We start from the raw sequence: 27,846 nt of genomic DNA on the forward strand, positions 1-27,846 counted from the left end.
CGAGAGGCAATAACAACTACCTTTCTCAGTATTAATCACTTTGGCTACTGCTGGGGGAGAAGAAGTTTGTCACCACTTTCAGAAGATGTCATTAGCGTTTCGGGACACTGGTCATTGGGCACTGTGTTCCCCTACACTCTGTTCTTTGCTGTGTCCCACCCAGTGTAAAAAGGGTATCAACAGATCCAAAGTCAAGCTGCTCTGGAGACCGAGCTGGTTCCTCTCCTGCCTTGGTAAGTGGCAACAGACATTTGCTTCCTCCAGGGAAAAAGATGGCCACTACAGGACACAGAACACAGAACACAGCCCACTGTCCCGACACTGGTCATAGCCCATGGTGCTGGCTGCAGACACCTGTCCCACTGTGGCACCCGACTCCCACTTTCATCAAGATGTCTGTCCTGACCACACCAGACCAGAGACCACTGAGGACACAATCTCATCTTCGTTTTAGCCATAAACTCAAAGCAAGAACACTGTAACTGGTGAGTTGTAAACGAGTGGGTTACTCATTTCTTCATTCCATTTACCTTTGGAAGGAGACTACAGGAAGAGGAAGGTCACCCCAAACTCCTCTTTGTGACAGTGGTGTAATTTCTAGGGGAAGGTATTAGCAGAGGCAAAGGTATTTCCACTATATTGCCATTATATTTACAAAACCTATGTGGAGTGGAGGTTACAGGTTGTTATTGGATAAACGTGAGTCATCTGGGCTTAGATGGGAGTCTTCAGGGGGATGGACAAGTCAAAACTGCTTGAGACAGTCAAATTGTTCACAACGACATTTCCAAGTGCATGGGGTTTTCAGAATGGTCATTTCAGTTATGATATAAAAGGGTAGGATTTGTGATGTAGACGTGGACCACAGGGTTGAAAAGTGATACATAACTGAGTGTGCTTAGGGGCTTTTGTGAATAAATATTTGCTTTCCACAGTATTTTTACAGCAATTTTTACAGAATTACTAGCTAAATACATAAACATAAGAACCATACTCAAGGATAGACATTTGCTTTTTAACCCCTCATTTTGTATCCATCTCTCCATCTCTCTATAGCTCTCAACCTATGGACATGTAACATACTCTTCATAAAGACTGTAACAACCTAAAAACCAGAATTATTCATCTGACACATAGAAAGTTCCTTTAATAAAAGGGCTGATGAGAATTCTGATTACTCATTTAAGAGCTCTTTCAGGGGCACCTGGGTGGCTCAGTCAGTTAAGCGGCTGATTCTGGATTTGGGCAGGAGAGGAACCAGCTCAGGGTCGTGAGATCAATCCCCATATCGGGTTCTGCACGGAGTGCATGTCTCTCTTTCCCTTTCTCTCTGCCCCTGTCCCCCTAAAAAAAGCGCTCCTTCATTTCTTCACTCAAGAAACAACCTTTGAGTGGTGTCAAGGTGAGAAGGCACAGGTGTTTTGGGGGGTGGTGGTATGCGGCCATGAACAAGGCCCGTGGCCCTCTGTTAGTCGCACTCTAGCAGAGGGGAAACAAACAGCAGACTCTTAGATAAGCTGGTCAACGCAGACATTTCAAACAGAGGCAAATGTGACTACCAGCCTCTTGGAGGGTAACATCTGAACTAGAATGCCGTGCGAAGGAGATCACCGCTACGGCATTTTTTCAGAAGACGGAATGCTTGACTTCAAACGGAACACCATCTTGGCAACTCAACCAACAGCGTTACACTGCACGCCTCTACCAGCTGTAGGTCAGACCCCAGAAAATAGCACCAAAGTCAAACATGCCTGGGGTCCGTTGCAAAGCAGGGCATTGGAAGATTGACATGCAACCTTCTCCAACTTTCTCCTGCAAAGACCCACTATGTGGACGAGTAAAACAAGGGCAACAGAACGTTCTTCCAAATCTCTGTGGCACAAAAATAAAGAGTGTGCCTCTTGTGTGCCTTTGCTCACACCTCCACCCTTTCCCTGCCTCCCAGTGGTCCCACCACTTTGACTGATGATTCCTTAAGTCGGTTTTTAGTTGACAAATCTGAACTAAGAACAGGGCAAGCAAAGCACTACAGGACAGGCAAATGTTACCAATGATAATTATTCTAGTCATCGTGTTATACACCATGCAGATGTCATTCTGAGCTATCTGCATTACTTATGTGCATTCAAAGCTACCTCTGGTCCTAACACACACCAGCTGAATATTGGAGAGTGAGAGGTCAGGCTGCCAGAGAGAAGAGAGAATGGCAAGGACCCAAAGGAAGAACAGGAGTGCACAGTGGCTGGGCCCATGACTATGGATGCAAACCTCTTCTTCCAGCTCTACTGAGAATGGCAGGGTCTGTGGGAGCTCCTTGGAGGCAGAGGAAAATGATCAACCCCAGTCAGGATCCAGTACTAGGTCACCTGGGCGGAGGTGAGCAGATCAAGAAGGCAGGAGAAGATGGGGGGCGGGTAAGAATTAAGACAGACAACGTTGCGACCATCTGTACCATGAGGCTGTGACGTACTGGAGAATGTCAAGCTAGGTGGGTAGAAAGCCAGAGGGGGAAAAATTAGGGAGAAGCGAGAGAAATCAATGCTCACCAGTGATTCTGTGTGAACAGAATTCTGTGAGAACATTATTTTGTGAATATCCTGGTGTACCGTATTTCTACTACTTTGATGCTATGAATTCTAGTTCAGCCACATGATCGTTACATAACCTGAGCAAAGTGAGCTGCGGTCATTGGCAGTCGGCACGATGTTGGGAGTATCTGTGGAGGGCCGGAAAAGCCAGGCCACAGTTCCGAGATGGGCACCCTTCCTCAGAGCCTGGGGTGATCACAGGGGTCGCACAGCTGGGCCGTGCTACTAGGGTCCCAGATGGGCCATTCCAGGGCCAGCGCTCCTAGGACTTGGCCCCCAGCTGGGGTCTTCATCCTGGCACTGTGCATACACACCGGCTTTGATAAAGTGTGTCCTATCCTATACGGGCTATCTCGTCTTTTGCTTACAAGTGTGAAGCCTGGACTTGGGAGAGCCAACAGGCAAGGACAGCTTGCAGAGGCGGTTGCAAAGCTGAAATCTGACTACGGATGTGCCCAGCTCCAAAGCCTCCCCTGGTGATGAAGTTGGCTAGTCCTGAAGACACCCCAGGACTCCCATCTATGTCCTGATGATGGTCACATCAGCCATGTTTTTGCTTTGCTCCGTGTCTACCCTTTAATGACCATATTGAAAGAACAAAGAAAAGCAGAAGAAAATGATTTCACATCAACCTAGGGCTTACGATATTTAAACACTAACTTGCGTGAAGAGGACTGCTGGTAACTGAACAAGCAAAGGAATACAGGTGTAATTGAGAACGTTATGGAAAAAATGGAGGTACACACCATTTCTAGTAAATACGCGTGTCACTACCGCTAACACAGTTTTCCCCCAGATGGTTGGGGTCTCCCTAATGTGTATGTCCATCGTGGGGCACCCCTCAACGAAGAACTAAAACTACTGTCCAGTTAGAGAAACATACCAGTAACAAAACCCTCACTCAAAGCAAGGAATTTTTGCCTTTGCCTTTGCGGCAGGAATCACCCATAGTTTGCAAAACTCCAGTTCAAAAAGATTGCTAGGAACTGAACTCTTAATTTATGGGAGGAAAAACTTAGGGGAAGGGATAAGCGAAGTCGACAAGCAGGGTTCCCTAATTAATGAACGAGGACATGATCTAATTTGATGCCTGAAACAACCATTTGGTAACTAGCACAGCACGAATCAGTAAGTGATTAGCTGATAAAAGCAGCCTAAACACACCTAAAATTCCTCACTTGGCTTACTTTCGTTCCCACTTATTGACATCAGCCCAAGTTTGATCATTAGCGGCGAGAGATATTTTATGGTAAGCGTGTTCACAGAAGCCTGAGTTTGTACCTTCCCATGCAGGAGCAGACAGAAAGCATTTCACCAAAGGAAGTGTCAAAATGTTCTCATCCCGGGGAGGGAGGATGACAAAGCAGAGGGCTTTCAAATTAAGCTAAAAATGCTTAGTAGGAAAACAAGGAAATCTTGGTTTGCCGTATTTCCTCTGAGAGACGTGCCTTCCTATGTCATCACGTTTCTTTTCCCTTAGATTCGAAATCCTGCTGACACCTTTTCTTTCTTCCTCAAATGCACCCCTTTCCCCCATCGTTAACAAATGTGAATTACACCATGTCTGACTGTCTGTCTTCTGCTCTGTCCCTCCTCCCACGTGCTGCACGACCAGGTATGAATGGGTTTTCTCTCCAGAGAACTATGAGTAAGAGGGGCTTGGATGAAGGCTCACCAGTCTCACTGCACAGCAGCCTCCATCATAAGGAAATAGCTACGGATGTGCATACAGGCTACTAATTCAAGTCTGGGGGGAAAAAAAAAAGCTTTGGTCCAGTCCTTGGCTCTGGAATTCACGGCAGAAGCATCTGACTGGCATCCCGGGTCAGGCCCGAGGTCGTGCCATCGCTGTCACCCTCAGAGGGCATCAGTCCCGCTAAGGCGGGCCCCTCGGGCGCTGCCCCTTTAATAAAAAGAAACACATCACGGATTCTGGAAAATACAAACCTGATGGCGCTCGCGGACAAGTGACCATAGGAGCCGCTTGCTGACGAGCTGCTGCGGGAATTATTGAGAATCGTGACCAAGGAGTTGGGAGACGTCCTTATCATAGTCTGAAGGTCAAAGCTGTGATCGGAGAGCGGTGATATGGACAGAGTACGTTTCCGGCTGGGCCTGGCTGACAGCCTGGGGCTGGGGAATCTCGTGCCTGTTGCAGAAACAGAACAGAACCCAGTTACCTGCGGTTGGAACTCCACACCTGTGAGTCACTGCTCCGGGCCTGGCTGGAGGAAGGGACAGCTAAGAAGCCAGCAACCTGCAGTGACAAGTGCCTCTCTGCCCACTTCTGGTCTCCTGGCTACCACTGAGGAAATTAGGGAGAAATATTTATCTTCTAGGGCTTACCTCGGGGGAGCTCTGTTTATTAATGTGCAGGCAAAATGATAAATTGCTAAACAAAAGGAAAAGACTTTTATGTGTTATCCCTCTCATTTCTAGTGATTTATGAATCTGACGGCTGCTTAGATATTCCCATCATCAATTCACCACAAGCGACAAAGACAGTGGTCCCCACAGTTTACACGACACACCCCTCCCCATCCCAATACACACCATTTTAAGGCAATGAACCAAAGGAGGAAATGAATTAAAGCACCCGGAGATTAGAAATTCAGCTTAGTGATGCTCTCATCTCCCCATGATTTTGGTAGTTATCTGATCCACGTATACGTAAAGCTTTACTAAAACACTGATAAATGCATTATCTGAAATTGACGGTTCTCAATCGGGGGCAGTTATGCCTCCAGGGGACATGGGACAACATCTGGAGATCATTCAGTTATCACAGTTCAGGGGGTGAGTTCCCATCGAGTGTGTAGAGGCCAGGCGTGCTGCTGAACGCCCAAGAATGCCTAGGACAGCCCCCCACGATGAAGAAGTCTCTCTCCCCAGGAGTGCCGAGACTGAGGAACCCTGCCTCAGTTCTCTACAATCTAGAAGAATAAGTTCCAATAAACATTCCCAATCTCAGGATGTGGTTCGTTTGGAGGTGTTCCAAGATCAGGGGTGGGGGAGGACCATGTAAGCATTATTATGAGATTTGATGAATCTATTTTAATTCTCTGGACCTTGCTTCTCCAGTCATAATAATAGGGAATAAAGCATTTATTATTAGAAATCTCAGTCTTTATTAAGATTCCTCCAGAAGTTCTAATCGGGAGGTTAGTAACTCACACTTCAACGCATGCCAACTTGGTACAATGTTTTTTACCTAAAGAGTTGAAAATGAAATGCCTCTTTGCCTTCAGTTTGGTAGATCCTAGAGATGCGGATTTCAGGGACCAACAATGCATATGGCCCAGAGGCCCACACTCCTGCCTCTTCTAAGGTCACATGTCCATCATCAAGTCATCAAACTACAGCTGAATGAATGAATGAGAACATAATCCTACTCCATAAGGAGCAAATGAAACATAATTCGTTTTGAGTAATAATGGAGGGGTTTTATTTGATAGTACAGGTCTACTTGCCTAAGGGGACACTACAGTTTTGTGGTACACAGAGCACCGAAGTAGAAGGTAAACCTTCTTTATAGGAGACAGACTAGGCACTTGGTCTCTGGCAACTTCTATGGGAATACTTTCTTCATCATGGACCTTGACACAAGATAACAATCCAACATGCTTCGAGATCATGAAATGAAATCGATGGATATGAGAAAGTCTATAGGTAGTATCACAGAATAAATAGATATACTTTATCTGAAATAATCGCAAACTGGAGCTTAGGAAATAAATCTCAAAAATGAAGCTTAGGAAATTAGTACCATGTATAAAACTGGAAAACCGATTTGAAAGATGAATACGGTGCCTCCTCAAATTTTTCTTTCAGACACATTCAAAATTGAGTTTCTTCATTTAGAGTAATTTCATTATGAGCCTGATTTAGGCCATGCTAGTACCAATATAGCTATCCCAGCTAGATACACATCTTTTAGTGTTTAAACCACCATCTTACTTTTATTATACATCTGCCTTACACAGAAATGTTCCACATTTACTCACTATGAGAGGCTAATTTCATCACAGATTTTTTTCTTTTTCTTTTTTTTTTTTTAAAGATTTTATTTATTTATTCGAGAGTGAGAGAGCACAGGCAAGCGGAGGAACAGAGGGAGAGGGAGAAGCAGGCTCCCCACTGAGCAGGGAGCCCGACACGGGGCTCGATCCCCGGAACCTGGGATCATGACCTGAGCTGAAGGCAGACGCTTAACCCACTAAGCCACTCAGGTGCCCCTAGTCTTTTTTTTTTTTTTTTTTTGCCCCTAGTCTTTTAATGAAGAAATCTATTCCACTTCCAAATGACTCCAAGGACTCCAGACTTCCTGTCTACTTCCATATAACCTTCAGTGATAACCTTTCTCGATGGGTCTCAGGGATCCGTGGCAGAGTTAAGAATAACAGGACACACTAGACATAGAGATGATGCCTGGAACACCTCTAATTTCTTATATCATTAATTAGATAAGGTGGCCATCTGATGTTAAGAAGCAACAGAGGTCTTAGGGGCCCCTTACATCGTCCAAAGCCAGAGTCCAGAGGCTTCCCTTCATCCCTTCCAAGGAAGCCTTCCTGCTGCCCACGGCCTGGCTGGTCTGGCTCCTCTCTGTTTTTCCCTCCAGGATGGGCTCTTACATTGGTCAGTTTCCACCGATGCAAATAATGAGGGTTTCAGGAGCCCTCAATTCTAGAATGTTCCTCATCGGGATTACTTGCTTTCCTGTCTTTTAAGGTAATTAATCCCGAAAGACAGAATTAGATCCATAAAGCAGACTTGCTTATTCTAACATGCAACATTTAAATACGCTGCCCTTAGGTGGCAGAAACCCAGGTATGCCCATGGTTGGCACGTTTAAAAGGCAAGTGCTCATCCAACACTAGTTTCTTGCAGTTTCTGCCAACTGAGGACTCTGGAAGATCTGTTAACAATGGATGAGAGTGACCAGCTAGCTTCTAGGCTTTGCCCTGCAGGGCCACACCCAAGGTAGTGATCTATAAGAGTTTCTGCTTCTCTGTTAGAAAAGTCACCTATGATTTAAATTCTTTGCACACTCATGTTATGTTTAACTAAATGCTATTTCATTTTTTTTTAGAAGGAAGGTAGTATTTTAAGCACTTCCCAACCCTTTAATATGCTCCTCCTAACCCCCTAATAACCAAGGAAATAGAGAAAGTCAGCGTTTTGGAATGGTGATTTGGGATCCCCTGTTGAGGGGAACAGCTAAAACACAAGGAGAACATTTTGAAGACCGCTGCAAGAGAAGTCGCCCAGTTCCTCACTGATCCTACCGTTTCCTTCTGACACATAAGACCAGCATTCTTATTGTTCCAACACAGATCTCTCCAATCTGGCTTTCTGTTAATTGTTTTGTTTCTCTGTTCTAATAAGAAAATTCTGACAAAGAGAAAGGAGGTTTCTTTTTATGTGATGAATGATAGGACATCTAAATTCCTACTTAATGACAATCAATTTACCATATACTCAGGCAAATTAAAATTCTTTTAATTAGTTTTTACAAAGTAAAAGGGTAGCTTCATCCTTTATTTAGATAAAAACCGCCTTTGCCTGACTGAACACATTCTCATCAAATGTAGAAGGTAATGCGGGCCGACCTTCCAAGGATGCTCCCTTATTTTCATTCTTTATTTGCAGAGTTTTAAATAACGAATTTGCATAATAAACCTGAACTTCGTTTCCAACAATCCCTAATTGAAATGTGGTTCTGATGACTGAATTCCAAGCTCTTGACTCTACAAAGCCAAACAACAAACCCCCGTTTCTCTTGCTTTGTGGTAATGAACTTCCTGCCAGAAACTGTCGCCAGCTGGGACCCCGTGTAACTCAACGAGTTCCTTCAGGGCCGTAAGAAGATGGAGGCCGTAGCTCTCACTCTAAACCAGTATCCCCCTCTCCACTCCAAGCCTGAAGGCTGTGCCCAGGACACGCTTTTGTCCCAGAAGAATCCAAACAGATTGTAGATGAAAAAGTGTGGCCACCAGGAGAAACAAACAAACCTCCCCCAGCATACGCCTTTCTCAAAGCCACATACCCTTTGTCATAGTCAAAGGGAAGAGGCTTTCACTGAGGGATCTCTCAGACAACGCTTCGCATTCACTTCCTGACACCCGGCAAATGGAACTGAAAGAATGTGAATAAATAAGAACTCTTGGATGTTCTGAACCGTGATACTCGTAGGCTCATTTGTCTATGTCTAGATAAGTGACCCTAAGGCACCACCATAAGCCTTCAGGGATCCCTAAATAAGCTATATAAAAAACATCAAAGGATGCCATTATCTTCTACCATTATGCACTAAAAACAGCTCTTTCTGACTTGGAAATGCTTTTTATTTTTCCTAGAGAAAAGGTCTTAGTGAAATATGATTTTTAATGTAAAGAAAACATACGAGGCAAAGTAAAGCCACGGGGGGGAAAATGTACAAACGGAGTCTAGGTTTCTTTAAAAAATTAGTTTTTAGGGATTCCTGGGTGGCTCAGTGGGTTAGGCATCCAACTCTTGTTTCAGCTCAGGAGGTGATCTCAGGGTTTTGGGATCAAGCCCGCCCACCCCCAGTTGTGCTCAGCAGGGAGTGTGCTTGAGGATTCTCTCTCTCTCTTCTGCTGCCATTCACATACGCTATCTCTCTCTAAAATATAATAGCTAAATCTTTGGGAAAAAAATCAATTTTTAAAGCATGAAATAGAGAAAACCAAAGAGTGCCTAGGTGAAGTATGTCCGCATCATGAAACCCATTCCCGTATTTTTGTTCTCAGGACAATCAGGGCAGGACAGTTCTTTCGAGACCTGCCAAATCACAATTGCCTGCCTCTTCCAGTCTGTGAGTAGCCCGGAGCCCTCCACAGGAGCCCCAGGACGGCCTGATAAGTAGGAGAAGCTCCTCGGAAAATCAAAGAAAGCCGAGCACCAAATGGTCTTCCAGCTTCTCTGGTTTCAAAGGTCAGAGAATCACCTAATGGTCACGTCTCCCTCCACAGTTCAGCATCCCCCCCCCGCCCCACCCCCGACTACTTACTGTCCATGGCGTGAACGTACTCCATGTGGATGGCCCCGGCGCCGGCACCGGCCGCAGAGGGGATGATGTCCGCATAGGGGCTGCGCTGGCCAGCGAGCAGGGCCATCTGGTGATAGTACTCCGCGGGGCTGACCCCGGCGTGGGGGGCTGGAAGAGCACACAAGCAAAGCGGGGTGACTAGTTGGAACAGGTCAACAAAACATGTTTCTGGAGACATCCCGAAGCCCGCGGGCTGAGCAGCCCACGTCGGGAATTCCTTTTATGGCTCATGTTAGTAAAACATCGGTAACTCAGACCGTGTTTCCCACGGAAGCCTACCAGACAACTCTTATTTGAAAAGTAAAACTGAAGAAAAGGAAGAGAAAAAATCAAATGTATTATAAAAGGTTTGAGGCCTGTTTAAAGAAAGAGCCAAGAATTCCAAATGATTAAAATGTATGTATGTTCTCCTTCCCATGTGTGCCCCCCTCCCCAAACGAAATCACTTTGTAGATGCAATCACTGTATGTCCATATTTCTTCCAGGGGTAGCTGACAACTGAGGCCACTGTGATGTCTTTCCAGACATACTTAGAATACTTCCCTCAGCTCCTGGCTGGAGAGCCCGAATCAGCTCTACTACCTGGAGCGTCCAAGGGCTCCCGAGGGGAAGACACAGCATAGTTTTAATAACGCATGTCAGGGTGATAAGCTGCAATTTTGTGTCCCATAATTTTAAGGTTCTCCCCCCCCCATTTCTCATTACAAAATCAAAAAGGAAATATACCTATCAATCTGGAGCAATTTACTGGCAAGAGTCAGCTCTGTAAGAGTGGGGATAATAATGTGTTTCTACTGCCAAGTTATGTGCAAAAGCAGCGAGATACTGGAGACGTTTTGAGGGTGGTCTCCAGATTCTCCAAGATCTGCAGGTAAATCCCAGCTCCTCCTCTTACTGCTCCAAAGGGCTGTGGGTAGCAATGAATGCAGCAGTGTTCAGCATGCAGCATTCCATCGGTAAAAGTCAGTTTTACAATTATTATGTAGAAACATGGGTGTTCCAGCAATAGGGCTGCGTATGTTCTCTGTGTCCACACTTTTATACACGATAAAAATATCTAGGCACAGATATACATGCACCTCTTAGCCTACATGTGAGAGACATCTGTGACTTGATTTTGATTATTAATTAGACTCTTGAAAGGGAAGAAGAGGAAGGCAGAACAAACCAATTAAAGAACGTTTTATTCATACTCATCATCAAATACTATGGAAAACAGGTGACAAGATGCTTTAAACTCCAGGTTCCACATGCCACTGACCCAACGAAATTTTTGCAAGCCAGGCATAACTCCAAGTGTGCCGTGAGCTGGCCTCCCTTACCCCCCTCCCTCTCTTCTCCTGTGTTGTCATTTCTCTGAACTCCAAAGTTCTCCATGGGGATGACTCTATTACTCCCCATTGGGACACCAAATCCAATACTTGAGTCTGACTCTTTTATTGTTTCCTTTTTGTAATGTGAAGCTCGTCCAAATGGCACAACGAAAGAAAGAGATGAGCGGAACAGCCATTGGGGCATCGCAGCTGCTACTCAAAGTAGAACTTAGTAGGGATTTACTGAGAAATCTCCCAGGGCTTCCCACCTCTCCCCACCATGCCCAGCCAGTCCCAAGAGGGGCCGGCAGAGAAAAGGTGGACGGCTCAGGGTCACACCACACAGTTACCCAGATGGCGCGGTGGAGGTTCTGTGTGCTGTTGTAGAGAACTCATAATCTCTCTTTCTCATTAATATGGCTTATATAGTTCTGGACCTTAACTCAGATTCTGGCAACTGTGGGCAAGTGAGTCTACATGTGTGCATGAGATGAGAAATACTCTTCCTGATTCAAAGGAGTGTTTTATAATTTGACAGTTATGGGATACACGGCTCTAATTAGTCTTGTGAAAAGTAATTAATTGGGAAGCTAACAGAACCAACAGGAATTTGACCCTTGAGAGCTTAAAATGAGCATCGAGTATAATAAAATTAAAGTCAAAATTTTGTTTCTTTTCCCATCACATCCCTCTTCCAGGTTTCACTGGGCAGGGTCAAGGTTGGAGGGCACGAGCAAATCTAGACCATCATGTTCTCGAAGACTTGCTACTCAGAGTGCGGTCCACGGACCACAGCCCTGGCACCACCTGGGAACTTTCCAGTGTGCAGAAATCCCAGATCCACCCCACACAGAAGGACATTTTCTCATCATTCCCGGGTAGTCCACACACACAGTGGGATCTGAGAAGCACCGGTCTAACAGACACATCTGCGTGAACACACCTCTCAGATGTGCAGAACAGAAAAGCGTTCACTGGGAGGTGAGCAGAATGGCCCCTTACATCTGCACGCTGTGTGGACGGCAACCAGGCCAAGAGGACACAACAGCGGATAGGAGCAAGGTATCCAGAGTCCGTGAGTTCGGGCCTTGAGTTCCATCCCTGCCACGCAGTAACCAGTGGGCCACATTACAAGTTACGTGGCCCGTCTCCTCACTGCTCTCCTCACCCTGTAATGGAAACAATGACCCCCTCCCCCCATCCCATGGAGGTGTCCGTAACCTTGACCTGAATCGTACCCTTGAAGCAATCAGCCCAGTGTCTGGAACATGGGAAATGTTCGGTCAACATTAGAACCGCTCCATGCCACGTTCCAGGTGGGGCATGAAGCAGAAACATGAATGGGTTGGCTGGGGACAGACTCACCGTCCGTGGGGCTGAGACCCCGGGCTGCCGAGATCATGGAGAGAGACGGGCTGTGAAGGGATCGGATGTAGTCCATGTAGGGGTTGATGTAGGGGTGTGGAGGGCTGAAGGGGGGCTCCGAGGCTGCAGCGGGGTTCCGATGGGGGGAGATCCTGATGAAGGGCAGGTCTGAATACGTTGGACTACTAGATAAGGCAGAAGGCCTGGGTGAAAAAGAAAAGCAGACACAGGAGGTACAGGTGAGACCAATATCCTCACAGGCAGAGGCTGTCTGTAAAGGCAAATGAGAACAACTTGACATGAATTCAAGGTGTCCTGGGGAAAAGACATCGGGCACATGTGTTTCTAGTACAAGGGCCTTAAAGTCATTGTGACAAAAGCAGGTAGACTCATACTACACAATTATCTGGGCAAAGAAGACGAACCTCTGTGAAATCTCATGGCACCCTGAATACAGAAAAAGAAAAGCTTGCCTTTGGCCTTCCTTGATGACAGGAAATTCTAAACCACAGGCATCTGAGTTTTAAGTAGTTCTGCAATTACGTGTTATGTTTGACCCAAATATTACTTTCACCACTGAAAACCTCCCTCTTACCATCACAGTGTTGTGAGGAAGGAAGGACGGAAGGAAGGAAAGAAAGAAGGAAGGAAGGAAGGACGGATGGCAGGAAACAAGGGAAAGAAAAGACAAAAGAAAAGAGAGAGAAAGGAAAGAAGGAAAGGAGAAAAGAAAGGAAAGGAAAGAAAGAATTACACACAGCAGAGTTGCCCATAAAGGAAGGAGGCAAACTGCAAGGCCTTTAAGAAATGTGCAGTCGGGGGCGCCTGGGTGGCTCAGTGGGTTAAAGCCTCTGCCTTCAGCTCAGGTCATGGTCCCAGGGTCCCGGGATCAAGCCCTGCACCAGGCTCTCTGCTCAGCGGGGAGCCTGCCTCCTCCTCTCTCTCTGCCTGCCTCTCTGCCTACTTGTAATTTCTCTCTGTCAAACAAATAAATAAAATCTTAGGGAAAAAAAAAAGAAATGTGCAATTGGCACTATATTATATATTCGTGCCCAAACCTTTAGGGCAGCAGTCTTGCAGTTGGGGGTAAAACCAGCTTCACAGATCCGAGGTTCACCATTCAAAAGACAACTCCTCCTCTTTGGGAGCCAGCCCTGACTGCGCCCTTCCCCTGCCCCTCATCTTTCAAGTGGCACTTGGAGAGCCACGTCCAGGAATTCAGTACTCCTGGGGCTACGAAGCTGGAAGAGAACGGGGCTTGATCGAGCTCGAGCCTTGGTTCTGACAAGCTGATGAAGATAAATTCCAAACACACCGTGCTGCCGCCCTAGCCTGAATGGCTCCAGGGGATTCCTTCCCCGGGGACCACTGGTTCCGGAACGCCCCCTCCCCCAGCCCCCACTGCCTTGTTCTTCTCTAATAGAAAACGTGTTGTGCGAGTAATCCAGTGAACTGTCCTCATTCACAGAGGGGATGGCCACGGGAATGGGAGGCCGTGATAGAGACAGATCCACAGAGCGCGGCAAATTCCTCTTACACCACCCGCTTTCAGAGCAAAATGAAAGGGAGGGGAGATGCATTTTTCTCATCACACCTCCTGAAGCAAAGGAGCCCCCGGCCGGGGGCTGGCCCCCATCACCCGGTCAGAACACAATCCGGGCAAGTGCGCAGCACAGGCACAGGGATAAATGAAACCACAGATCAGATCATGCATTTTCTCTCAGTAGAAAATAAGAGGTTGAAATATGGTGGGGGCAGGGGTGCTCAAGTGATGTTTCTTACTCTTTTTCACTTTGAACTGGAAAAAAAAAAAAAAAAAAAAAAGGCGAGGCAGGGCGCCTGGGTGGCTCAGTCCTTAAGCGTCTGCCTCTGGCTCAGGTCCCAGGGTCCTGGGGTTGAGCCTGGCTCCCGGCTCAGCAGGAAGCCTGCTTCTCCGTCTCCCACTCCCCCTGCTTGTGTTCCTTCTCTCCCTGTGTCTCTCTCTGTGTCAAATGAATAAATGAAATCTTAAAAAAAAAAAAAAAAAAAAGAAGAAGAAGAAAAGAAAAAGAGGCTTTTTATTTGTTATTCGGATGCCGCGTTTGGTGAAGTAAAATAAAACCCCAGAGTTTTCTAAATTTCCATACGGGCAGAGTGAGCATTCACCACCTGGAAACAGCTTTCTCTTTTCAAAGCAACTTGAGACTTTCCATACTCACTCGGAAATTAGTAAAATGACTTCTGTCTAAATAGAAATCGGCACAGCCCATTAGCCTATCCGATTTTAGTTCTTTACAGCCAGTCAGCTCTGGGCTGTGGTTCAATGCCAAGTTCCACTTACATATGTTGCTCCTTCAGAGCACAGGATGCTCCAGTTCTTAAAATCGCTTTCGACTAGAAAGGAAAATCAATCTTTCCAGACCGATTCAAAAGTAACTACAACAAAACATAAACTTATTTTCAGACTTATGATGAGAGACCAGCATGGCAGAAAGGTGCAAAAGCAGACATTTCCAGAAATCTGTGGGATGCTAGCTCCCCGCCAGGCTCGTCTCATGATCCACAATAGGACAGACTCAACATCGGTGAGGGCAGTGGCACATCTTACTGGTAACCTGATAACCTGTAATTTTTCTGAAATCCCAGAATTGAACACGGTAGTAAGAATATTCCTAGAGGCCTAAATACTGTATTGAAGAATTATAAGCCGGGGAAAAAAACCGAGCGTCCTGAACATAAAAATTACCGAGGTGGGGTTGGCAGTCACCAATCCCGAAGAAACAAGGAAGCCCGCAGATAGGAGAAGCTTTCCTTCTGCCAAAGTTCCCAGGACGTCTGACGGCCCAGTCCCGCAAGAGGACTGAAGATACCTGTTCCAGGAACAGCCGAGAGTGAGCAGTTGGACCTGGTCACAGCATCCCTGCAGGGCGCCAGGGCCCGTTCCCCCTTCCAGTCCAGGAAGAAGTAACAGCAGAGAAGCTAGGCCTGGTTCCTCATGAAGGTGAAGTCAGGAACCTTCCCCCACTGTGGTGAATGTCACATCCAAGCACACGCCTCCCAGATAGATGACACTAGGGAGCTATGGGGTCACCTGGTCCCAAACAATGGGGTAGGAGATCCCTTCAGACAGGAATGCCGACAAGAGAGCTGTAAGTTAATTACAGCTGTAAGGTAATTACCCTAAATTAACAAACCAGCTAGCACTCAAAGGCCAGTCGTCCCCAGGATACAAACAGGAAACTGCTTAGTAAGGGTTACCCAGTGATGGGGTCGTCAGGAATTCCGGGGACAAGTGAATCATGAGCCCTAGAGCGATGGTACCACAGAAAGGTTTGGGTGCTGAGGGGAAGTGATGTGGACATCAGACAGTGGTGCGACCTCCTAGGCAATGACCACCCTCTCCTGGTCTGTAACGGTACAACCGGGAGGATTCCTACCTCCTGGGGAGCTTGGCAAGTTAATCTAAGTAAAGCCTCAAGTACTGAGGTTGCCATTAAATCAATGCTTGGTGTATGCACGCATATTGCATATCTGCATATTATAATACAATATGTGCCTATTAAATTATATATCACCATATATTATATTAAATATAATGTGTGCTACTCCTAATATACAGGCATATGATACCGACATGTGTACATGTGTATGTATACATATGTGTATGTGTATACATGTGTGCACATATATGTGTGCATAAATACACACACACATTACAGATGGCAAATACAGCATACAGGTGATTCTCAAACACTGAAATACTGGCACCTTCTTTTCATAGCAAATCATACGGGGGAAGCATTCCTGTCTGCTTTGCTCCCCAACCTGACAGAGCCCTGGAAACACCTCCTTGGATTTCCAGGTAAAATCATAAAACCACACAAGGTGGTTAAAACATGAACTCAGTAATCAAATGCAGGAGCTTTGCAGAAAACTGGATACGAATGCCATCTGTCACTGGCTGTCACTCAAGATAAGTTGCCTTAGACATAAAATGAAACAGTAGCTCCCTCCTGGGGCTGCCCCCCCCGTACCCCGCTGAGGCACACGGGGTGGGGGGCACTCAGTAAACAGTGGCGGGTGATATTCTCTCCGTGGTTGGCAGAATCATCCTACAAAACTTGTTTGTGTGCGTGACTCTAAACTTAGCAAAGGACCGACCAAATGGCAAGACTGTTGGAAACTTGTTTCCAATTTCCTTGCTGTTCCAAATTCTTAGCCGATAGATTATCCATCAGTTATTATGTTTTAAACAGTAAAGCAAATTTGAGGGGGCAGGTCAGGTTCTTTAAATGTAACAGGTGGATGTGTTCACTGTTACATGAAGGCTCCGCGGAAGGTTATGACCACAGGGATGGATTCTGTTGAAGGAAGAAAAGGTCTGGGAGGGGTGGAAAAGGCACCCACAGAATTTTCCATATAAATGACTCAGATTATTTCACAAACCATCAAAAACATGAGCTGGTAAGTATATTTGCCAAGCTCGCTAAAAATCTTCACTGAGGATGACAGTATCCCCAGGAAAAGAAATCAGAGGCATCTTTATCTTGGTTTGCATTTTCAGTAGATACACAGAGATGGAACTGAAGATTACAGTTGGCCTTCCAAGCCTTTCTCTGCCTTTGTAACTTCTGGCTTTCTCCCTGTTCTGTGTGGTCCCTGAATGTGGCACAAACCATGGAGAGAAAAAATTAACACAAGAAACAAACAGACATTCTGGGAAGACCACTGACACTTTAAACCTCACCGAGAACAGAGATTCCATGAAATTTATGTAGTAGCCAAAGAGTACAGAAATATGCCCGTGACCTTCCAAAGTAAATCATACAAACTACTGTCCGGGAAGCAGGTGCCCAAACTGCAGAGGGTTTTCAGGAAGCAGCAGATGGGAGCAGCTGATGTCCTGTCACCTCTGCGTGTTGGCCCACACATGCCAGGACCCACACGTCCCCTCGGGGATGACCGCGCTGTCCTACTGCCACCCATCTGCTTTTCCCAGGTCAGGAAGACCCCGCAAAGAGAGGGTGTGTTGTCTCCATATTGCCCACCAGATAAATGCAGCACAGTTCCAAACAAGAAAGAACGTGGTGATCATCTCGGTATTCTCCCAGAAGACAATAAAGAAGTATAAAGTTGTATTTGTGGAGAAAATTTGACTTCAGATTATTTTTTTTACAAGGTCATGAAAACAGATTTACAACAAAAAGAGTAGCGTATTCTTATTAGAGCATTTTTTTTAGCAGTATACCATGATCAACTTAAAATACAAAACCACATATTACAGAGAGGAACTGGACTTTCTTAGAATGAAATATCATTATATAATCTGATTTGTTACTGCCTTTTCATCTATCTTATTGGGTTACTAAAATGCCAAGGTTAAAATCACAGTATTTAATCACCTGCATTACCCATTATGAGAGCATGAAAGCAGGCTTACATGCTGGATTGTTACAATTGCTTTCACATTGCTTGGGACACTGGAAATTACACATACACCTTGCTTCTTTGCACAAGGGCTCCAACTACCCGAGGACTGTAATGTTGGGGTTTTTTACATAACAAGTTTATTTTCTGTTTAATTTTGTGCTTTGTCTGACGAGAAGATACTCCCCATATTCAAGAAATGGCCTAACCGAGAACAAAGGGGAGTTATCCCTTATAATGTATTTTTAACCAACTAATTAATTATTCAATAAATGCAATTTTAATAAATCACAATGTATAATAAAAATTAGCTCTCCATCCGGTGAAGGAAACAAATAACAAAAACGGCCGCAGCGAATATGTGAGATGTGGTCAGAAATGGGCATGATCCTGGACTTCTCTTCCTCTCTTCGAGGAGCCCTTCCAGAAGCCTCGTGTGAGCCTGAATCATACAGATGGCCGTGGGGCTACTTTCCATTTCCCCCTGCAACCAGTGCGTGCCCAGGAAGACTGGTCTGTATGGCCTGACTCAGCGGGCTTACTCTCCCCCTCTGGAGTCTTGGAGCAAGATGCACAGGCAGGGGGAGCTGGCAATGGACAGAAGAGTCAAGGCATTGGTGTCACTATTTCCTCTTGCTGGCTGGGGCTCTACAGGTGGCATTCTAATCCCCACGGCCATGGCTGTGCAAGGCGAGCCCTGCCAGAGCTATAGCCTTCAGATTATGGGTGGTCAGTGCTTTCAACTTCTGCTAGTCCCAGAGGTTCTACTGTTACTTTGGGGGCCTTTAACCTTGTCAACCCCCCCGCCCCCCATAAACACAACGGCCACAGCCCAAGACTAGAAGATGGGTCCATTTCAGATCCCGGTGCCATCATCTCTACACCTAAAGAATATCTCCCGTGAAGGTGTAATTGACTCCAATCTTCTACAAACTCACTGTGTTGGATCTCAGTTTTTTAAAAGCTATATGCGTAACTGCACTGATGAATATTTTGATGATTTGTTCGTTTGGTAGATATTTTCATGGAAGATCCACTCACTAAGAATCCCTTATGATTTCAGAACTTGGAGGAATTTCAGTAAACACAATATATGATCATTTAGTCCCTGCTTTCAAAGAACAGATAGCCAAATGGCACAAAGGGCACATGCACATGGGTGTGTAAGAGCGAGTGTTACCTGATGCGTCAAAAGGCCCTGACAGGAGGCTTCTGTGATGCATGCTGGTTACCAAAAAAAAGGGACATGAACTGTGCTACAAAATGTAGACAGGATTTGAATAGAAGAGGCCACTGAAGAGGAAGGTTGGAATATTGCCTATTGTGTACCTTGATTCAGGGTGCTGAGAACTATCTTACATATAAAATTTCCGAGCTGTGATTCATTTCTTTAACAAAGCACAAGCGAGAGCAATACTTGTTTTAACGGTAAAACGTCGTTTCCAAGGGATATTTAAGAACGACTTTATTTTTGTTTTTTATTTATGTCTGAGAATGGAAGTTTACATCCATAAATGGGAAAGCTGGTATTATTTTGAATGAGCACTAAAAAAACATTATTCCTTGTGGCCAAGCTCTTCGGATCTGACCAATGTCAGTATTTCAACATACTTAGACCGACATTTTTTCAGGCATGAGATGCCTCTGACAGAGTCAAATAAAAGTATATTTTGAATTACACGTTCTCCCTCAACATTAAAAGCTTTCTCTAGTATGTTTCAGCAGACTGCATACATGTCACCAGTTATGTCACCAGTTAAGTGCAGGGCAGATGAAAGCCATAATGGGGGATCACTGAACGTCCACAGAATGGCTGACATTAGGAAGAGGGGCAATGACAAGTGGCGATGAGGGTTTGGAACAACAGGAACTCTCCAACCATGTGCGTACATATGAGCTGACACGACCTTTTTGGAAAACAGTTGGGCATAATGAGCTCAAGTAAACGCACACCTATGACCGGCCGCTCCCTTCCTTGGTGTAGCGGCAACAATGGTTTAAGTGCCCAAGCCTCATGGTCTCCTCAACCGTTTACAGCTGTGTTTCTCCTTCCTGTTAAAACCGGAAACAACCAAGTGTCTATCAACAGTAGAATGGGTGGGCAGGGGGGGCACCTGGCTAGCTCCCTGGGTAGAGCCCTCAACTCTCGATCTTGGGGTTATGAGTTCGATCCCCAAGCTGGGCGTAGACAGTCCTTAAAAAGATAAAAATCTTCAAACACATGAACAGTAGAATGGGTAAATCATTCACACCACAGAACAGCAAACAGCTATGAAAATGAACAAATCACAGTGTGCAAAATCTCGTAAGCATAATGTGAACCACATTATAGTGGTCCTTAAGCCTGGTGCAAAAAGGTTCCAAGATGCTGTACGATCCTACTTGGGTAGAGGTCAGTAACACACAAACCAAAATGGGAGCCTGGGCAGGATAGCCAGGGCAGGTGGGTTAAGGGTGGAAGGAGGGCTTCTGGGGTGCTGGTGTTTTATTTCTAGACTTGGGTTAGTGGTTAGAGGTTTTCACTCTGTGATAACTCAGTAGACTTAACCAAGCTGTGTGTGTATATTTTGTGTGCTTTTCCATTTGTGCCTTCTTTAAAAAAATTACAGTTTTTTGAAAAAGGATACACCCCTTCCCATGTGTCAAATATATCAGCATTTTCCACAGTGGTTTCAACCATTTCCATTAATTTGAGGTAATTAAATACATATATGTGTGTATACATAAATTTGCAAATTATCGATGCTTAAAGGACACCATAAATAATAACATATTTACTGCTGTTATGCAGATAGTGCAGTGGACACACTAGTGCAAATTCAAAGTAAACTATGGGCAGTGGGTCTCTGTATGTTAATTCTGGGGGATGAAAGGCTCTGCTAAGGCAGTCAAAGGGAGAGGCCAAGTGAGCATCTCCAATCCCTGTCCGTCATCTCCTTTGGCAACTGAAACGATGGTCCACATCGGTAGATTTGTAGCATCACGTGAATAATGCAATTGTTTGTGGTGTTTGTGGCTAAATTTGGTTTTAAATTCCCTCCTGAGACAACAGCAAAAAATAATCTGACAAAATTTACCTCCCTTCTGTACTATAAATACAATTCTATGTTAACAGGTTGAGATTCCAAGGTCCGAAAGATAGTCAAAGAATTTAAACGAAAGGCCATTCAAAAGGCACAGCATGGTATTATGATTGCATCGTGGGGGGCCATCGTGGGGAGCACGGCGTAGAGTACAGAGCTGTCCAATAACTCTCTTGTGCTCCTGAAACTATGGTAACATTGTGGGTCAACTATATTCAACTAAAAAAAGTAAAATAAATTTAAAAAGAAAGTCCATTCCAGTAACTACAACATGTAATGTACTGTTATAAAATGGGTTCCAAAAACAAACATATATGGTTCATATAAACCCTTGGAGCTAAATGACCACATCCCACAGCCTGAGTCTCCTTTCCATCCCAGGTTGTGGGCAGAGAAGCCCCATGCGCGTCCGGAACACTTTTCAAACAAGCACAGAAGAGAGAGAGTCAGTAAGGAAGGAGGGATCTCTGTTCTGAATGACAGCTGAAAAACCCGTTCCTAAATAACCAGGCATCCATTTTTAATATTTCAATTCTATGAAGGCAGAGTATTTTTAAATTCTTACGTTTGGCAGCTTCTTTGGCTGTCCTTATAGATTCCAAACATTCCATAAGAAGGTGTACTAGAGAAGTATTTACTCTAATGTGTAATAAATATGAAAGACCATCTTCTTTATCTTCTTGCCCCAATTATTATCCAGTTTGTGAGAAAAATAAGACCATTTAAAATAACGAAGATTATGCAGTTTTAGTATTATTAAAATATGTAATTATATATTTTAATATGTAACTTACATGTTAGATATGAATAGACTATATATGATAGAATTAATGTAAATATAAGAGCTAATGGTTAGAAGAGCTAATAGGTTGTATCTTCCTCCACAAAGTCCACAGAAACACGGCTTCAGTGAGAAACCCTCGGTGGGTTCCTAGGACACACCAAAGTCCAGCCGTGATTCTTTTCCTAACAGGATACCCGGCAGATGGAGGGACTTAGAGCTTGTTCCCAGTGGTCAGCTTCTGGGGCATTTCCCGGGGCCTGTTTTTTGGAAAGCTTCCCGACTGGTCTGTGGCAACACAGTGAAGGAACACGGTCCTTTTCTCCCCTCCTTCCCTAACACAACATGTTGTCCCTTTGAACAGTCACCTTTGCCTATGGAAGCTCTTTCTTTCTCCGGGGCGAAGGGGGTTGTAGGGGGTACGCAGGCCACAGGGGAGGCCAGTCCAGCCAGACCCAGCCGGGGTCCAGGAGCCATCCTGTCTCACTGCTCCAACCACACCCATCGGCCCCCCATTTGTGGGGGAGGATTTGTAATCCTCACGCACATCGAAGTAGTGAGCCCTGAGACAGATCTGGTGCTGAGAGAGCCAGATCTTTCAAAGATGGTTTTGCGGCAAGCTCTTTAGGCCTGGAAGGAGACAAAGTAGTGTTTAACTATTAACAAGAAGTATGCATAGAGCATTGAGCCCGGTGTCTGTCCCGTGGGACGTTCTCAGCAAACCTTGGCCCCTACAACCAACACCTTCTTAGCTGCTGCTGTTACTATAGAGCTCTGGGTTGGGTAAGTCCAAGGTCACCCAGCTTCTGTGGCCTCCTCATGCTGTTACTATAAGAGCTCTGGGTTGGGTAAGTCCAAGTTCACCCAGCTTCTATGGCCTCCTCGTGTACCGACTTCTTAGGACCATACAGGGAGGGGGCTGTTCTCCCCTATAGGGAGTCAACCATCTGACACCCCTGGTATCATTTAGAAGCACCCCACCTTCCCCACCTCACCTCTTTTAACACAGCAAATAAACTACTGAGTTTACTCGACCTCGGTAAACATGCACAGGATTTCTTTTTTCTAAAAGCAAACTCAAGGGCATGGTGACTCTTGGTTTTGATTCAAAAATCCATTGCTGTGAGAAAAGAAAAAAAAAAAAAACGGAGGGAGGGGTGTGTGTGACAGAAATTTCCAAGTGTGATTTCTCTGACACTGTTGCCAATTTTCCATTCATTCTAACAGGCCTTATTTTTTGGAATCTAATGAATTACCCATTCTATCCAAGAGCAGCACTGAAAGTGGCAAAGCAGTATTCTTTTCCAAAAAGAAAACACACAGCAAAATAAAAAGATATTGGAAGACAATAGCGTGGGAGACTCAGCACAGACCTAAGTCCCGCGGACTAACCGTATCTAGAAGAAGCCTGGGCCGCGTTGCGTTCGCTCATCCAGCTGTCAGGTTTTCTAATAACATAGAGTTTCCTATCAACTGTGATACATTTGGGGGGAACTTTTGGGTTTGAACCGTGGTACCCAGCACGTGTAAAGAAAGAGGACCATAAAGTATGTCCAAGAAACTCAATTCAACATTGCATTTAACCAACTCAACCAACAAGTCTGTGCTTACCTCATTTACCTGGAAATGTCAACAATTTAAGGTAAAGAAACATTTAAAAATCTCGAGAGCTCCAAGCCAGGATCTGCTATTTAAGTGAGAGGTCACCCAGCAGGAGGCTTTAGATTGTGTGGAAATAACTAGAAAGAGGAAGTCAGGTTCCAACAGTTTAATCCTTGCTTCATGTCTTCTAGAGAGGTGGAAGGGGGAGATTCATACCAAAGACAAGAGTGCCTCTGGAAAACTGAGCCAAGAAGATGAGGCCTCCGTTTCAATTTCTATTTTGATGGGTTCCTTCAAGAACCAGTTAGAATGTTCCTTCTCGGCAGCTGTCTGGCATGCTGGTCGTAGGTGGGTCCCCCAACCCAATATAAACATATATGGTTTGGACGTTTCCCATATTCCATCGCCATCAGAGATCCTCATGATTATTATTACCATTGATGAACCACTGACTAGCATGTTCTTGGGTTTTTCCTCTTAGGATCCTTGACTCATACTTTCTGCTGTTCTTGAAATTATCCTTATTGTAAAGGTAAGAGGAACATCCATCAAGGAACTATTATTAATTATCTGAATTGTTATCCTCCAGAATAAAGCCTCTAAGATTTGCTAGGGCCCTCTGGCCTAGTGAAGGTAAAATAGGGGGCCTTTTTTATTTGGCAGGCTGTTCAGACATCATAGGACTCTATTATGTGCTAAGACTTTATATCCCAGGACAGTTCTCAATATTCCAGAATTTCATCCCCTGGGAAGATATCAAACTGTTCAAAAATAAATTAAATATGGCAAAGGAATACATCTAGCGTACAAGGGAATAATTTGTCTACATTACTCAATGGAAAGGAAGCAGTAACTTCCATGTAAGGAGAGAAGGACCTCCCCAGGGCTCTGGCTCTTCTGGCTTCAGAGCCCATGGTCCCAGGGTCCAGCGGAACACCACGGAAACACAGAAAAGACCCACAAGATCTCCCCCGCGTCCCTTCTTCCCAGTGGAAGCCACTATTCTTTTTTTTTTTTTTTAAGATTTTTTTATTTATTTATTTGACACAGACAGAGAGAGATCACAAGTAGGTAGAGAGGCAGGCTGAGGGAGAGGGGCAAAGAGGCTCCCCGCTGAGCAGAGAGCCTGATGCGGGGCTCGATCCCAGGACCTTGAAATCATGACATGAGCCAAAGGCAGAGGCTTAACCCATTGAGTCACCCAGGTGTCCTGGAAGCCACTATTCTGATGCCAGGGTGGGGACAGATTGAAGGAAACAGAAATGTCTAAATGATGTGCTGGAATGACCTGAGGTTATTACCCTTAGAGAACAGGTGCCTAGGACCACACGCTTCCTGCTAACAGCTGCTTGGGCTTTCCTTTCCTCACTGGTAAAATGGGAGAGACGATTTACCATTCCACCCTCCAGGCTTAAAAAGTCTGATTGGTCCTACAATCCTAATTTTTCTATGATTCAAATCGCTTGTCCCCATCTGTCACCGATTTGCTCTGGCATCTAATGTGATCACGTTTGTTACTTGAATAAACTTTGGTTGAAAATTTTGGGACTCCTTCCTTGAGTGTCCCACCAACGAGACCTCATTTTCTTTCCCTTCTCCCTTGTCTGGAACGGCATTTTCCATCACGGCAGCGACTAATGTCCCCTCTGGGCCACTCTGGACTTCAACTTTGATATTACTCCCAGGAGAAATGAAAGGGTCTGGTTTTATGCTGATTGGATTTGGATGGTGATTGATTAGAAAAAAGTGGGACCGCGTGGCCACACGAAAGCCTCAGAACTGAGCCACAGCTTAAACACTAAAGAAGCTTTTTTACCAGTGAGTTCACAGCTATTAGATGTTTTTATATTAACAACACTTTTCCCATCCAGGTTTGTGCATTTTATCTTTATTCTTTCAAATCCTGAAATTGCCTGGATAAGAGGGAGGGCTTATATATTATACACACACAGACACACACACACGCAGACACACACACACACACACACACACACACACATTTCTAAGAGCAGCCTGAACTTTTAGGGGAAATTGAAGAGGCTTTGTGTCAAGTACAGCTAAATCCAGCCTTTCCATATCAAACCTCTGCTAGAAAATTACTGTGCAGATGATAAGGCAGAAAGATATAATAAAAAGTGACTCTACTCAATTTACACTGCAATATTGGTATGACTGAATATTTTTCATTCAGGTGCCTGATAAAATCGCTAAACTGTATTGCAGATAAATAAAGGAGGCTTCTGTCAAGAATAAACACCATTAATCATGGAGTCTTAGCTCGGAGAGCCAGGGCTATCCCTCTGCACGAACACACCAGCATAACCAGCATGCGACACAGGCTTCCCTCCTTTATACTGTTCCAGGCTGAAGCTGTCCTCCCTCACGTTTTGTAGGATTTGGGGAGCAAGAGCATTTTCCAAACATCGTCTACATTTTAACCTTAAGGTCCTGTCAAAAGATCCATTATTATAACATTTAGGAAAAACTGGCTGCACTTTTGGGAGTGGGGGGGACCAACTTGACAGTGAGACAGCTTTTTGCCTGCCGACTACATACCTGCAGACATAATGTATATGGGCTACTTATGAGATATACTGGATTTCATCGAAGCGATGTTGCTATTGATCTAAAGACGCAACATTATTTTAGGTGCTTTATACTTCCCCAAAGGAGGTCTCGGAGACCTACTCACACCTACTTTTTATCATGCCTCACTCTAGCACTTGCACAGAAAGGAAAATACAAGGCAAAAGAATTTTACTTTGAGATCCCTGAATCCTCCTGGCGACCACGCCTTCACCAACAGCGACAGTGAGACACTACCGATTGTAAGATGCGTTCCCATTTCGGAGGTGGGGAAAGGCTGTAGGACTTAGACTTAAATAGGGTAACAGACCGGATACTTATTGGGTAATTCTGCCATTAGTCAAACACCTGTGCCATGACAGACGCCGGTTTAAGGGCTCGCTATCTGCTCCTTCACATGGTTCGTGATACAAAACGGGATTAAATCATAAATTGCCCTTAACACCTAAATACCTAAGCTGGATTCAAACCCAGTCTATGACCTTAAACGCAAAGGAAAACTACCCCAAACCAAACACAAATATGTGCATATATGCCTATATATATTTTGACATTCTTAAGGCTCTTCCTAGAACCAATGGTACGGCTTTCCAGTGACCTCTCCATTCCAAAGGCAACCTGTCGGAGTTTATATTCAAATGGCCCTATGTGCTGGGGGCACAGGGAAGGGTGAGACATCCCTTGGCCAGGAGGAAAAAGAGGGAGGGAGCCATGCTCCTCTCTCAGCAGATCTCCCCATCAGGAAACAGAGGCAGGAGGCAAACATGACATGAGGGCATTTACACGTTAGGGTCAAAGAGTTTTCATTTTCTGTTCCTGTTCTAAGTGCCCACATGCAAGAAGAAAACAATGAACCAACCTAACTTGCCCATAACTACGGGATGTTAGGAAGAAAACAGATCATTCATTCCAACATTCATTATTTCACAGATGAAGACAAAGAAGCCCAGAGGGGTCAGGGAAAGTGTTCCACGATCCAGTTCCACGATCCAATTTGAGGCAGAGCAGAGAATGGAACTTAACTGAGGACTACGTGGATTTTTGAAAAGAACTTATAAACTGGTTTTAAGAAGAGGTTCACCAGAAGCCATATACCAATGGAGTTCTGCTCGAATTTCCTGAAATTGCGCTTTGAAACCCAAGAAAACAGCATTATCATGAGCTAATGCAGCCAACATTATACTGGGCTGTGCTCAGAGAGGATTCTTGAGCAAAACTGCAATCCGGTCCCGCTTGTGAGAGTTTTAATTGTGTCGCACGGGAAGTATTATGGCAGCTGTGTTTCAGCTCCCTGGGGAACCTGTTTTGAGAGCCCACTCCAAGGAGAAAGTGCCTCTTCTAGCCCAAAGAGGGCTAACCCTCACCTTCCTGACAAATCCCCCCTGTCTGAGGAAGAACCTTGATTCCACAGAGTGAAGCCGTGTCTTTGCCAAAGAGAAGGCAAGGGGCGCCTGGGTGGCTCAGTGGGTTAAGCATCTGCCTTCGAGTCAGGTCATGATCCCCGGGTCCTGGGATGGAACCTTACATTGGGCTCCGCTCAGCAGGGAGCCTGTCTCTCCCTCTCTCTCTGCCTGCTTCTCCCTCTGCCTGTGCTCTCTCTCTGTCAGATAAGTAAGTAAAGTATTATAAAAAAGAGAGAGAGAGAAGGCTGCTGAGCACCCTTTACAGAAAGTCTGTGGCCCACAGTTTACGGCCATTCCAGGGCTCCCGAAGACCAGACACCAACAGCTCAGTTCAAACCAGGCCCTACAAAGAAAGAAGCGGATCTCAAGGAACCAGAACCACACCTTGGCCCAGCTGTCTGGGGGTCCTCCCCAGTTCATGAAGGAAGAGCTTCTGTATGAAGAGGTATTGATAATGCATACAGTTTTCATCACAGATTGTTTAGGTTCAGTCATTTCTGACCAATTCTTGGGTCTCCGTTTGGGAAGTTCCACTTCAGTACTACTTCCAGACACGTGATCGAGAAATGCAGGCTCCCCGTTAGGGACGGCATTCCCCACCTGCCTGTTAGAGTCAAGACACTCATGAGTGAAAGACTGGATTCGTA

At 45.2% G+C, this 27,846-nt stretch overlaps 1 protein-coding gene across 2 annotated transcripts in view; it reads right to left on the minus strand.

Moving 5' to 3' along the window:
- GLI3 (GLI family zinc finger 3) overlaps nucleotides 1-27,846 on the minus strand; it is a 266,709-nt gene that overhangs the window by 75,850 nt on the left and 163,013 nt on the right. For both annotated transcript variants that reach the window (XM_059170584.1, XM_059170583.1), the window contains exons 5-7: nucleotides 12,339-12,541; nucleotides 9,622-9,768; nucleotides 4,536-4,737 (exon numbers count right to left, since the gene is read on the minus strand). In XM_059170584.1, the coding sequence (XP_059026567.1) occupies nucleotides 4,536-4,737; nucleotides 9,622-9,768; nucleotides 12,339-12,541 (552 nt within the window). The remainder of the gene's footprint in view (nucleotides 1-4,535; nucleotides 4,738-9,621; nucleotides 9,769-12,338; nucleotides 12,542-27,846) is intronic.

Source organism: Mustela lutreola, chromosome 4 (genome assembly GCF_030435805.1).
Source record: "Mustela lutreola isolate mMusLut2 chromosome 4, mMusLut2.pri, whole genome shotgun sequence".
NCBI lineage: Eukaryota > Metazoa > Chordata > Mammalia > Carnivora > Mustelidae > Mustela > Mustela lutreola.